Source organism: Alligator mississippiensis, chromosome 2 (assembly GCF_030867095.1).
Source record: "Alligator mississippiensis isolate rAllMis1 chromosome 2, rAllMis1, whole genome shotgun sequence".
Taxonomy (NCBI): Eukaryota; Metazoa; Chordata; order Crocodylia; family Alligatoridae; genus Alligator; species Alligator mississippiensis.
The window spans coordinates 191653493-191667677 of NC_081825.1; the positions used below are offsets into that span (position 1 = coordinate 191653493).

A 14185-nucleotide genomic window follows, 5' to 3' on the forward strand; every position below is an offset into this window, starting at 1 on the left:
TTCTCTCGCATTAAAGTTCCAGGAAATCACCAAGGTCTTCCCCAGCCAGGCAGAACTTCTTAGAACCCAATTAAAAGACAGTTTGATCACACACTTCAATAAAATAACTCGTTTTGCTTGTCCATGTTGGTTTATGACCAGTACACTCATTTCAACTCTTGTTTCCTCTCTCTTTAGGTAGCCAATGTTTCTCATGGGGATGGAATGAACATGGCATGTGCGGAGATGGTACAGAAGCAAATATTTATGCCCCGAAGCCAATCCCAGCTTTTGGTTCTGCAGAACTGTTCTTAATTGGATGTGGGGCAGGACACTCCATGGCTCTTTGTCAGACTCCATTAGATGTTACACACAGGGAATCATAGCCTCATGGGTTTGGACCTCTTTGCATATGGCTCCTCAGAAGTTTTGTGAGAATTAGTTATTAGTGCTAAAGGTGTAGAGAGAAAAAAGGGTACAAATCCCTTCATTCTAAAGTCAAAAAATGATCTATTATGCTGAGAAAGCTGTTTAATAGAGATGCACATAAATATATTACTGTAAATTATTTCACACATTCTTTTCACAGGAGATGACTTTACTGCCTGTGGGTGAAATGAATAAATATTTTGCTTTGACGCAGCATAAATGAAGCAGGAAGGACTTTTCCTTCGATGTTTATAACAACAAAATACAAAGTTATCTTAAATGGTTTTAGTAGGTGAAAACTGATTATTATTAGAAAAAGTGTTATTTGCTGACATAGGGGAGAGTTTGGATGGGGTTTGAAGGAAGTAGTTTAAGGTTTCAGAGTACATGTTTTGGTATATGTATATGTTGCTGAGCACATGCGTCTCCTATTGGAGCTGTGAATATCCTCAGCTTCTAAAAACAGGTCCATATTAAATGCACACATTGGTGAATATGAATCCTAATTTTTTAGATATTTCTAAGAACAAAACAACAAGTTCTGTTTCCAAGGATAAAGTAAGTCTAATTTAGAAGGCTGCAGGAGAAAAGGAAGTGGGGTGGCCCTCTGACTAAGATTGATAATGTTTGCATCTTACTATTATGCTAGTATAATGATACTGCTATCATTGAATTGCCTTCTGCAGTGCATGCCCAAATCCTGTGGATTTATAACATAGATGTGTCAACAAGTTCATGTAAAACAAAATGTAAAGGGATTCTTTCTAAAGCTTAGCCACGTGGAGACTCTTTGACACTGGGAGAAGTATGGTAGCATTCTTTCTTTTTCTGTAAATAGTCAAGGCCCTTTGGCCTTCTTCTGTGCCAGTTAAGCTTCACTTCTAAGCTTCTGTCAAAAAGAGCATACTCCCAGTAACTGCCAATAGCTTTCGGAAGGGACAGAATTCCTTCTGCTTCGGTGTATATAAACCACCCTTAATGTATGGGCTTAAGAAAACCTCTCTAAGTAGGAGTCATTCAGGTTCACGGCTTGTTAGCCCACCTTGATATGGCCACTGGAAACAGGGTACAGGTTTGATAATGCATTGCTCTGCTCCAGTATGGCAGCTCCTGTGTTTCCAAATTTCTGAACTTCTCACAAGCTCACAAAAAAGGTGCTAGAGATTTCCAATTAAATATGCAAAAATAATTTCAGGTGAGCTCCAAGTGAGCCTATTATCCTTTGATCATTTAAAACCAGGCCAGAATTACTTTTTCCCAGATAGTGCTCAGTATAGAAAATTTAGTCTTAGTGATGATTTTTGGGAAGAAATGGCAGAAGGGGGATTTCATCTCAAAATGTCTCTGACTCATTGTGTTAAACAGGATTTAAAACAACTCATTTGGTAGATTCTTTTTTTTTCACACAAATGCAGTGATGGCCATTAAATTGGATGTTTACCACCCACAGTAGTTAAATTTACTTGTAGTATTTGAGGTATTTCATATTCTAAATATAGGGAATGCCACTCTATGGTAAATATCCATTTCTAATGAGACCCACTTCAGTTAAGCATCTAAAAGTAAATGAGCCTGTTGACTAGTAGTCTTACAATGCCTGAAAAGTGATGTAATATGAGTTTTTTGAAAATTGAACAGGAAAATGTTCCAATTAAAACAAGGTAATAATATGGGCTTCAGGGATGTTTCTATAGCATAGTACATCAGGGACTAGGTTCCTGATATTTTTCCAGTTTCAATGGAAAATACACCTGAATGAATGACTTCAGAAAAGTATAAAGATCATATCAATTGATCAAAGCCACTAAAAGAAACAGATAGTAAAGACTATGTGCAAGTGTTATGTTTCTACTGGGAGAATCTCAGTTTTTGTTTAGAAACCCAAAGTGCACAAACACATTTTCTCTCAGACTAAAAATGTCAGTTCCAGGAGAAAATTAGCCCAATTGCAGCCCAGTAGAAATGGCTCCTGAGAGTTTCTCCCAGGAGAAGGAGTGCATGTGTACACTTACTATTGAGATAGAAGGCACAGCTCTGTCTTTCAGCATCTACTTCCCTACATCCATCCCAACTCCAGGGGGACATTTTGTCATTCAGGCTGGACTTCACTGTTCCATCCGCTACTCCTGCCAGTCATGGAGCAGACCCCTCCCTCTAACTGCCCCAGGGCCAGGAAAGCCCATCCCCTTTCACCAGCTCTGCTATTGTGCACTAGAGCTGCAGAGAGACAAAGGGTACTGAGATATCTGTGTCCCCTGCACTTGATCCAGACTGCCAGAACCATGAGACCTAGACCCCCCACACTCAGACCCCCACAACGCTGACATGTACACCCCCCTAGATCCCCACATCCTTGAGACCTAAATACCTGAACCAGGACCCAAATCCAGGCCCAGAAATTGACACTTCTGCAACTGAGAAGAGAGGAGACATACTCTGGGTCTCCTCCCAAAGCCTCACAACAGGGTGGGAGGGAGGGGAGATGTAAGCAGGACATCCCTAGGGGAGTGCCACCAGCCAGACACTGTTGGCCTGTGTACTATTGGCCTGTGCACTGCTCTCAGTGCTCTCTGGAAGCCAGGGGAGCCTGAGAGCATGCTGGGATGCTGGGAGACCCCTGGCTGTGTACCATTGGCAACACTGGCACCCACCTGACCCCTCTGCTGTTTATACCAAGCTCTCCTGGTAGGTTTTTCGATTGGGAGAACAAAACTGCAAGACTTCCTGTGGTTCATTCAAACACTTGTATGTGGCCAAAGTGGTCCAATAAAGCAAAAAAAAAAAAAAAAAAAAAGGACAGAACTGACGCGCTGAAACATTGACCCCTCCCCCCCACCACCATAGGTTAGGTATATGTATTTATGGTAATATACCATCCAGTCTATTAGGTCCTGCATTTCTTCCTAGCTCCCCAGCTTGTCATTCATTGGCTCTGTTCCTGGTAACTTCTAGACCAAGGATGTCAAACATATGGCTTGCAGGCCAGATCTGGCCCACAGAGACCCGTAATCCAGCTGCTAGTGATGCCCCTTTTGCTGAGCCAGACCATCCCTGTGCACAGTACCTGGGACATGTGCCATGCACAGCGTTCTGGGGCTGGGTCCCAGGCTGTGCTGCCCATGGAACATGCTAGGGCTGGTCTCAGGCTGTGCTGCCTGTGGCACTCACTTGGGCTGGGTTCTGGGCTGCAGTCAGACCAGTGCCAGGCTGTATTGCACATGGCACTGACTCAGGCTGGTGTCCTGGACCAGCCGTGTAGATGCAAGCTGTGCTGGATCAGGAATGCAGGCAGTGGGTTGGGTCCATGAGTCTAATGTGAACCAGCCTTACACTACCCATCCAGCCTATAGGGCCAGATGAGTTTGACAGCCCTGTTTTAGACCCTAATCTCCTACACAAGTTGAAGGTTTCTTTTGCCTTCTAGCAGCTCCTGTGCTAATGTTTCCTTCTATTCTTTCCCCTTCTTTTTCTACAAACCCATCAAACTTGTTGTTTTGCTCTGTTAAGTTGACCTTTCAGGGTAATTTTGCTGGGAGGAAAGCTGGTTAGCTGGTATGCATCCTCCAAAACTCAAAGAGTTCCAGATTGTCTCTTTACAAGCATTTTGATTTATGCATATTGGTGTTGCAATTCAATTAAGGAGAGTCATGCGAATTCCGTATCAGAAATGCCTGTGATTTCTTAAGCTAAATGCTTTCCAATTTTTCAGCAATATGAAATTGAAAACACATAGGGAGATGGAAGGATCGGGGAAAAATGTCTTCTAACATAGACTTTATTTCTTAAGGAGAATGATGGTCTTGTGGTTATGGTAGTGGACTGGGTCAGCTCCTGAGTCTGCCCCAGACTCCTTCTTGGTTTCAGTTTCTCACCTTTAAAAGGGGGAGAGCAACACTTTCTTTCTTGCCATGTTTGTTTTATCCATGTAGACTGTAACCTCCTCAGAGCAGGGACTTGGTTTGGAACTCCACTGTGCTATACAATGCTATACAAGATATCAAGTTGCAACTGTAGTACAAATAATTAATAACCATATTTCAGTATGCACAGTATAGAATATCAATAGCAAGTTTTTGATTTTTCATTTAACAATAAATACCGTAGTATCTTGATTTGTTTTTAGTTTGCCAGCATTCTGTGTTTTGCAGAATAAAACCTTTAGTCAGCTGATACCTTTTGTGTGGAGAGGCTTTCAGCTGAAAGGACAGTTTATAGGAAAGGGAGAATGCAGGAAAAATCCCAACCTCTGTCAGAAACCCCCTTTCTTGCTGCTTTCAAGAGAGCAGAAAGACTTTTATTGGTCGTCTTCAGCGAGATATGAAACAAATTTCTGATTTCTGTCTGTCCATGAGCATAGTAGAACCAGGAGCCAAGGTGCTACATTAATTCTTCTGGAACAGCCCTACCTGTAAAAAGTAACATTATTATGCAGGTCTTCCTTACTAAACAAAGAAGGCCTTTTACATAAGAATCCTACATCCACATTCAAATGCAAATAGCAAGGCTGTAATAGAACACTAAAAAGGTAAGCAAACATGAGTGCATTGGGTTATAATAAGCAGACTTTTTTTCATTATCTGAAGACAAGCAAACCTGATGACATGCCTGGCTTTCATGCTGAATAAAGGTGGAGCCTAGAAAATAACTTTCAATGGAAAAGCAGGTTCAGAGGTGACATGCAGCCCAGAGGGCTTCAGGCTCTTTGAAAAAATAGAATCTATTTTATGTGCTTTGGTTGTCTGAAAGTCATATATTGTCTGCATCCCATTATTATTTGTGCAAACTCCCTGTGCACTAGTCATAAGCTTTCTGGGAAGCTAAAGATTTTTCTAACCTGTTTTAGGTTTGTCGGAAAGAAGGAAGAAAGAATATATTCATTATTTCTGAGGTCTTGTCATTCCTTGGGGATCTATTTAGGTATCATTGATATGGTTAGCTGTTTTGGTGTCCTTCATTCTTTCTTGTTCTGCAACTGTTTCGGTTTGTGTGTTTGAAGAAATTTAAAATGTTCTCTTATTTCAGCTAGCACAGCCATTTCCCAACCCAGCAAAAGACCCAGTTATTCTCTTCTCCATTTTACTCACCCACCCAACACTGACACTTCCCTTTAGTATTCTTAGTATTCATATGTTTTCAGTAATGTTGATGTGTCTATGGTTCTTGCCATCTGGAATTACCTGGCAGTTTCTATGTACCTGGGAAGAGAGAGGTAAGGTCACTCAGCAAAATGGCAGAGCACGGGGAAACTATGGTGTTGCAGGAAAAATGTGATTGATTTTTATGTTATGGAATGTGTTTGAAATCCTGGTTCTTGAAGCTGAGTTTGGAAATGCAACAAATGGTGTTAGCCATTAGTAGCAGCCTTAGAGCTTAACTCTTTCATGTTTTAAAAGCCATCACCGTGCAGCTGTTACTTAATTGAACAGTCATTGGAGTCAGTGGATTCTATTAAATTCTATCGATTTCAAAATAGATGCTTATCCACTAATTGAATATACCTAATCAGGAAAGAAATCAAAAGGATTTTCACGGGGAGAAGGAACAGCTTAGAGTACAGGAATAAATGAACAGGCAAGGTTCTTTGACTATATGTGATACCTTTTATTAGACCAACTGAGTAGTTGGAAAAAAGTTCTTAGCAAGCTTTTGGAATAAATGAGGGCAGAAAGGTGCCATAGGGTATATTATTGGGGGGTCATGGATACAGCATAGTCACTTAGGACAGCAGTGGTCTGGCATGTTGAAGAGATGCGTTACATGTTAGTCTGGTCCCTCAATTTTACGTAATTGTCCAATATTTTTTATCATTCCATACAAGCATCTGAATTTCTGAGAGTCACACTGGTGAATTATTGTAACTATTATTCATAGGAAAATCAGATCGTGAAAATCAGATTGTGAGAAACTGTTCTCAGTGTTTTCAACTTTTGCCTTTAATTCCAAACTGCTCTGCCTGTGTTCTCTTCTCTTCATTCAGATGCAAAAAAAAAAAAAAAGAATTGCAGGAAGCATTTTCATAAATGCCAAAGGGATTTGGGAAGATAAACTCTATGGCTGCTTGTACATGCCACGGGGGCTTACTTTGGTTTAATTGTCCCTAAATTGAAGCAGTGGGTTTTTAAAAGCACCACTTTAATTTAGGGAGAATTAAACCGAAGTAAACCCCTGTGGCGTGTACACAAGGGTCAGGACCAATTCTTACCTGCCTCTTGGTGTGGGGGTATGGGGCAAGCTGCCAGCAGGCAGAGCAGTCTCTGAGCTGCACAGTGGGAGGGGCTGGTACTTCCCTCTGTGGCAGTGGCACCCGCCAGGTGGCACCTGGCCCAGGCAGTTCTGGGGGCACCACAGCCATGGAGGGAAGCACTGCCCCCCCGCCCCGCAGCCACAGAAGGAAGTACTGGGCCCCTGTGCAGCTCAGGCAGGCAGGCAGGCTCCAGGGAGGAAAAAAAAAGATCAGGCTTGCCACTTTTTTTTTCCTTCAGTGGAGCCTGGTTGCACGGGCTGCTGCCAGGCTGCCTGCAAAGCCCCTGAGCTGCACAGGGCCAGGTGCTTCCCTCTGCCGCTGTTGCAGTTTGTTAGGTAGCAAACTAAAACACCTCGGGGGTGTTTTATTTTGCTACGTCCCAAAGTCATTTAAAGCGCAATACGCTCCTGAGAGTGTAAACAGCAGTGCCATTAAAGCGCAATACGCTGCTGACACTGTAAACAGCAATATTTCTGTATGCACAGTACAGAATATCATTAAAGCGGTGAAAAGGGGCGTTTAAGCCACTTTAAAGGCCAATTTTGTGGTGTGTACAAAGGCCCTATGTACTTTCATTAGAAATTGTGGGCCTGATTCTCTTAAGTACTTACAAAAATGTCATTCTCTGCACCTGGAAAACCTTAGTCATAGGAATGTCAAAAATTTTGCTTGTATCCTTGAGAATTTTTTATGGTCTCTCAGACATTTTATTCTGTAAATTTCATACACTGTGCTGCTAATGACAAATGACTTGGCTTCAGTATTTTTGCTCCTAATTTAACACCCAGGGGCACCTAAACTAGCTCAGTTAAGAATTCACTGATCCATGATGAACACCCTCTGCCTGCCGTGACATCTATGTGGGTGCATAATAATTTTACATAATAGCAATCTCCTGCTTTGAAATGAAGAGGGAAGGAATTCCTTAAAGGGTGTCACATTCTGCAACCTACAAATGACATGACAATTGCTAGTTATAGTAATCAGTAAGGAGAGGGTTTCTTAACCATAGCTGAGCCATAATTGGTGGGAGGATACGGAGAAGAAATAACAACAATAATAATATAAGTTTCTGTTTCTTTATCATAAGAGTGCATCGTGATCTTTATTTTTACAGATGGGGAAAGGCACAGAACATTGAAGTGATTTCCCTAAGGTCATTCAGCAGGCCTGTGGCAGGGATGGCAATGAATATCAGTTCTTCTATGTCCCAGGCCAATGCTCTAGTCAAGTGGCCACACTTTCCTTTTTTCCATTATTCAAAAAACAAACAAATAAAGAAAAACAGTTCAGGAAAGTACCTAGGCACATGCTTAATGCCACATGAAGCTACTATGGGTTTAATAAAATACTCAAAAGGTAAGGTCATGTTTATAAGCTTTGTTCTGAAACAGGATCGTAACCATAGACATACTGGGATCCTGCATTGCCTTGGGCACAGTGCCCACCATTAGAGGATTGGGGGAGGAAAGGGGAGCTGAAAATGTGGCCTGTACAGATCAGGTACACAAATAGAGGCCCAGGAGCTTATTACTGAAAATGTTGGATTCTAGGGGTGTGCGCAATGGGCCCTATTTGATTTGGTTTCAGATTCAGTCCAAATCAGGGACAGTGTTTTGATTTGTTGATTCAGATCACAGTCCCTGATTCAATCTGGCCAAATCTGAATCTGAAGATTCGATGCTGATTCAGAGAATCAGCAATTCAGCCATAGACACAGCTTTAAATGTTTTTTCTACATACCTCAAGGTACCAGGTGTGGCTTGTGAATGCTACGATGCTGGGGTGGATGGAGCATCCCACAGGAGTGCGGGAGGCCCCCTGCGTGCTCAGCAGCAAACCCGGAAGTGGACCGAAAGTACTTATGGTCCACTTCTGGGTCCACTGGAGAGTGCACAGGGGGGCTCCCTCGCACCCCCCCAGCTCGGCAGTCGGCCACAGGGGGACCCCAGGTGCCCCCTAGATCCAGGAGGCACCAGTCACCGGGCTGGGGGGACGTGGGGGGCCCCCTGACGTGCTCCCCGGCAGACCCAAAAGTGGACCAGAACTGCTTCTGGTCCATTTCTGGGTCTGTTGCCGAGTGCGCTGGGGAGCCCCCTGCACTCCTGTGGGACGCTCCATTTGCCCCAACATCGCAGCATTCACAAGCTGCCTGGTATTTTGAGGTATGTAGAAAAAACATTTAAAACTGCATCTATATCTGAATTGCCGAATCTTTCTGAATCGCTTTGGAGGGTTCCGATTCGATTCAGAGAGATTAAAGGGTCTCCTGATTCAATTCAGAGATTCAGCCACCAGATCAGGCCAGATCTCCGCCGAATCGAATCAGTGACCGAAGCTTCGCACAGCCCTATTGGCTTCATGATATTCCCTCCTATAATTTCAAGATGTTTGTGTAAACTTACCGCAGGAGGAGTAAAGAGGAGTGATGCATGCTTTTTGATATATTTTTAACCTTGTTTAAGTTGCAAACAGTTAATTGAATTTGTTTTTAACATATGATCATTAAGAGCACTCGCATTCAGAACAAATGCTGCATCTAGTTCTTTGGATAAAGAAAAACTGAAAGACTAGTATAAGAGGATGAAAAGATATATGATTTTTTGTTATCTTAAGTAACAGAGATTCAAAGGCAATCTGCATAAATTTAGGCATTCAGAGTTCTTGCAGTGTGCAAGACTGGACACAAGGCTATCTCTGCAGTATTTATGGAGAAATGAAATGATTTGCTGCTTTGCTTTAAAGCTGAGGAGAGTCATTGCTATGCGGGAAAATAGAACAGCCATTCTTTTTTGCCTCAAGGTACCTTCCTCATATGTGTTTCAGTGCTCAGCTGAGCTCAGCTTCCCTGCTTTATCTCTGCTCTTTCTCCTTTGGCATTTTAGTCTGCTCATTTGTTCCAGTAGCCATTTGTTTCAGTGATATATTTTCTTTTGGGCTCTGAAACTTTAAAGAAGGCAATTTCTGTGAAAAATCATTTTGTCCAGATTAATGACCATTACACTTGTCTGTTATCACAGGGTCATTAGCTAGATTTCTTTTTAAAGTGGAAGAATGGAAACCACTTCCCAATTCTTTGCCATCTAAAATAGCAGTTTTAGAATCTGTATGTCATTTATCTAGTGCCATGTGGGTCCATGGAAAATAATGCAATTTCTATGAATTTTTAGAAGATATGAGCAGTATCTTTGCACATACAAGGATTCTTTCAGTGTTCTTGATTGATCTTCTCTTAAGTCACAGTACTGTTTTTATAAAAATTACAGTAATTCTGCAGGCCTCTGACATACTACAGTGATGGGGATCAGATAGACAGACCTTCATGTAATAAAGCTAAGATGTAAATGTTCATTTCCAGCAGCACAGAAGGATTCTTAGAGGGTCAAGAGTACAATGAAAATAATAAGCTTGATTCTGAGCTATCTTAACTGATATAAAATGGGCACGTCTGCACAAGACGTTGACTGCACACTATCAGTATTGTGTCACAGCATGGACAATGCTAATACAATACTGCGCAGTATTTTTAGGCTAATGTGCAGTAGCGTCACCTTGTTTGCCGGCACTACTGCACAGTAACTTCGGTTCCTGCGCATTTTAGTACTTGCTAATACAAGTACTAAATAAATGTGCAGTAACGACTGCACAGTAGTGTGTTGTGTAGACGTGTCCAATCAGACATAACTTCAGTGGATTTGCAGCAATCTGCAAATAGCGTGACATCAAAATCATGGCCCGTGTATCTGGGTTTTTTATTGATACATGCCTACTATGAAGAAGGTACATTTTAATTCATAAATGCTGTAATTGTGTTTAATGGAGCACAACCTACACATATAAACCAGACTTTCTGTTTCCCTATTTCATAAGTGTGCACACATGCACACACACATACGCACACATGTGTGTTTGTGTGTGTGTATGTGTATGTATAGGAGTATATGTAATATCTATAAATGGTATAACCCTGTCACCTTCACCTTCCCTGAGATTCTGTGCTGGGTGTTTTTGCTGCTTACTTAGATAGGTGCTTCTGGAAATCTCGAAACTCCCAGCTTCTGACTGCTATGCTGTCAGAGCTGCTCAGGGAGAGATCAAGGCCTGTCATTACCACAGTCTGTCACAAAAGGAACTGTGAAATCACTGAAAATCTTGCACTTCAAAGTGTCTCCTGAAGGACACTGAGTAGGAAACGCAGCTCTATTTCAGAAGGTTTAGTGAAAGCCATCCAACAAGCACAGTGACTGCAGAGCAGAGAGAAAAATAAGCCAAGAGGCATAGAAAAGTGAAAGACCCAATATTAGCCTAGTAAATGTGGTACTGGGAGAAGTAGGACGGAGTGACAATGACCTCAGGGCTTAGGTACTCAAGCTGTTAATTAAAGGGAAGGCTCTTATCTGAACTGAGCATTAGGGGAAAGGGAGCCACCTGTGTGGTATTTCTTGGATTCAATTGTTAATCAGTATTAATTATTTTATGGTAATAAGGAGGTGTGAGTAGACTACATACTAGGTCTCTGAATACTGTTATTAAATTAATATAAAAGTATAGCAAAAAAATCTATTTCTGGAAAAAAAAGTTATGTTCTGCAAGGTTGGACCCATGATTAGCTTGCATTCCAGAGATAAGAAATTGCATATTATCAATGGACACCACAGTGGCATAAAAAGAGCTGGAAAATTACTCTGGGAGTGAGGGAGACCAACTGAAGTAGAACTGAGTACATAATGCTAAAATCAAAAGAAGCTTTGTGACTTGATTCAGGTGTCAGTCTTAAACCTTATTTTCTTCCTAAAGCATAGCTCTTATGGCAGCATCCTATGTTTCCTTTTCAGGGAGAGAAGAGTTATTGAGGAAACAAGGGCATTGGGTGTATGTGGGTACGTGCATGTGCATGTGTCTGTTTATGTAATAATTACAATAGCCATTGTAGTAGCTTCCTTTTTTTTATTCATAAGTCCTCAGGACCTCTCCGCTTTTATTTCTTTTTTCATTTTCATCAGCAGTCCTGGATGCCTTGCTTTCTGGCTGGAATACTGCCGTGTCTGTTAAACGGTCTGATACGACGGCAAAGAGAAACCCTTGAAGTACTTTACCAGAAATGTCCACGCTATTAGAGTGGCCCTGACAAATGATCCATAGATGTTATGCCTGTAAAATTGAAATGAAGCTCAGAGTCATTGCATGTCTGAATTCCAGCTGCTGCCCTTTATGTCTGGCAGCTAAGACATAATTCAGGCACATACAGTAGGTTGGCTTTGGATTGCATTTCAAGTTTCAGAGCAAGTGGATTGCTGTGGCTCAGTGAAGAATAAGTTGACACATCCAAAAAAGTAAGGAAAACTGAATTCATTTTTATCAACTAAAAAGGAAACTTTTATTATGGGAAGCAGCGAAAGAGGTGAAAAGATACCTAAATGATTCTAGGCTTGTTACTTTCCCTTCTTAAATTTATTAGCGCTGTGAATGCGTCAGACATTGTTTGTATCAAGTGTTTGCAGGCTTCATTCAAAATCAGTTGACCAACATTAGCATTTTAGAACCAAACCAATACCAACCTTCTCTCTTACATTTCTGTTGCGAACACTGTATTTATTCAAGATTTCAGAAGCAGGTCTCTGAAGCTCCTGATCGACTTCAGAAAGGAATTCTGCTATACACTCTACAGCAGGCACTGAAACCATGATACAAAATTTATTTCATGCTAGAATTGTTTTGCATAACATTTTGCATGCATTTTACTCAGAAGTACTAAATTGCATACAATGCTGTCATCTTGTTTCTTAAACTTTGAGACAAGTTTATATTTGAATATTCTCCTGATTTTTTGTACTATAAGTCCCAGTTTTAAAATAACACCTTTTTGTTTAAAATTCATACTGATTACTTAATATGAACAATTTGTTATGAAGGGTCTTCACGTTGGATCTATACATCAATAAAATACAACATAACCAGAGCTGGAAATTAAATCTAAACCAGCTGTTACTGTCAGGTCCAAAGAAAGGTCCTGTGTGTCACAAGCATGCCAACAAAAACAGACAGGAAAAAAGGAGTTTCTTAAATTTACACAATTCTAGTTGGATTAAAAGTTCTTGATTTCCATGTCAGTGTGATGAGTTATGAAGGCGTGGTCAATATGACCGATGACTGCCCGATTGCACTTTTTAAAACCATTACTCTGTATCTTGTATACAAAAAAGAAGCAATCCATAGCAAAGAAATGTACAGTTTTATAATGTTTTACATTTTGGCTACAACAATGTATGTAAAAGTAAAGAACTTTGAAAGAAAATATATAACTTTGCTGTTTTTCCTTAAAGTTAATCATACAATTGCAGTTTTTTTGTTTACTTCATGCAATTCATGCTATGAAACAAAAACAAAAAAAAATCTTCTACAGTTTTTTACATTTTGGCCGTAGAAAAAGCCTGCATCTCTAGTACAACTCCAAAACCATGTAGAATCATCCATAAAACCTGCATGGAGCGAGTTTACTTTGTCCAAATGAGGAGATCTTCCATGCCTGCACAGTTCCACACAGATGCTTATTAGCCATCAATGTTCATCTCCATCTCTCCTTGTCAAGTCACTCTGACTGCCTCTGTTGGCATATATTTAGCAATGACAGGACTTTCTTTGCAAAGATCTGCATGTAAAGAATACAATCAATACTTGAGCTTCTTTCCTGTGCTTTTCAAATCAAGCTCGGCATTTTAGTTTTAAAGGAAGGAGGAAAAGGTAGAATAGCTACATGCAGAGGCAGCCATATTCTTCTTCAACAGGATTTTTTTTCCATGCAGTCAGCCAGACTGAGACCTCCCTATAGTGCGTCTTAGTATTGCTTTCAGCTTATAATAGGTGCCCATGCAAAGTTTCATCCTACTGTGCTCGTTTGCTCAAACTCCTGCAGGGTTCCTATGGCTCAAAAATATCCTGAGAAAAGCAAAATCTTCGATCGTTGGCACATTTCAGCATCGACTAAATGCCTAACCCATTTCGTAAGAGCCAGTGGATCCACCATGTAGCCAAGGTAAGCGCGTACTAGCATGGTGCACCGTTAAAGAAACTACCTGGTGCACCTACCTTTCATCCTGTGTATCAATATCATGCAGCATATGGCCCACCAGTGCTATTTAATGCCCACCTATTGTCATCTTAATACTATTTAAGGGTGTTGTCACCTAATGTCAGAAGTAACACCAGGCTGATGAGGTGCTACTGTGAGACATGACATCTTCAGACTTAGTCACCTGGATTATATGCAGCGTAGCATAGGCTAATTGGAAATAAAGCTTTTTAGACCATTCTCTGCTACTGATCCATGCTACAAAATAGATGGGATGGGAGACCAAGAACGTCTCATTGGACTAGGAGAGCTGTAGGGCGCAGACACTGAGGATAATCCTATTGCTTTTCCACTTATGCCAGCTATGCTGTTAAGGCTCCGTGACATTTCGTAACCTTCATTTAAAAGAAAAATGCAAAGTACAGCATTGGATCAACAACAGAATGGACTAAGAATGAGGTCAA

The 14185-nt window shown here is 41.1% G+C and overlaps 1 protein-coding gene across 9 annotated transcripts in view; it reads left to right on the forward strand.

Moving 5' to 3' along the window:
- The window catches only part of SERGEF (secretion regulating guanine nucleotide exchange factor), a 276912-nt gene extending 263965 nt beyond the window's left edge, over positions 1-12947 (forward strand). For 5 of the 9 annotated variants that reach the window (XM_059722612.1, XM_059722611.1, XM_014602179.3 and 2 more), the window contains one exon: positions 178-12947. In XM_059722612.1, coding sequence (XP_059578595.1) covers positions 178-365 — 188 coding nt within the window. In that variant the 3' untranslated portion in view covers positions 366-12947. The remainder of the gene's footprint in view (positions 1-177) is intronic. The other 4 variants (XM_019477119.2, XM_019477122.2, XR_009460009.1 and 1 more) reach the window with 3 other exon arrangements.
- Positions 12948-14185: the final 1238 nt, after the last annotated feature.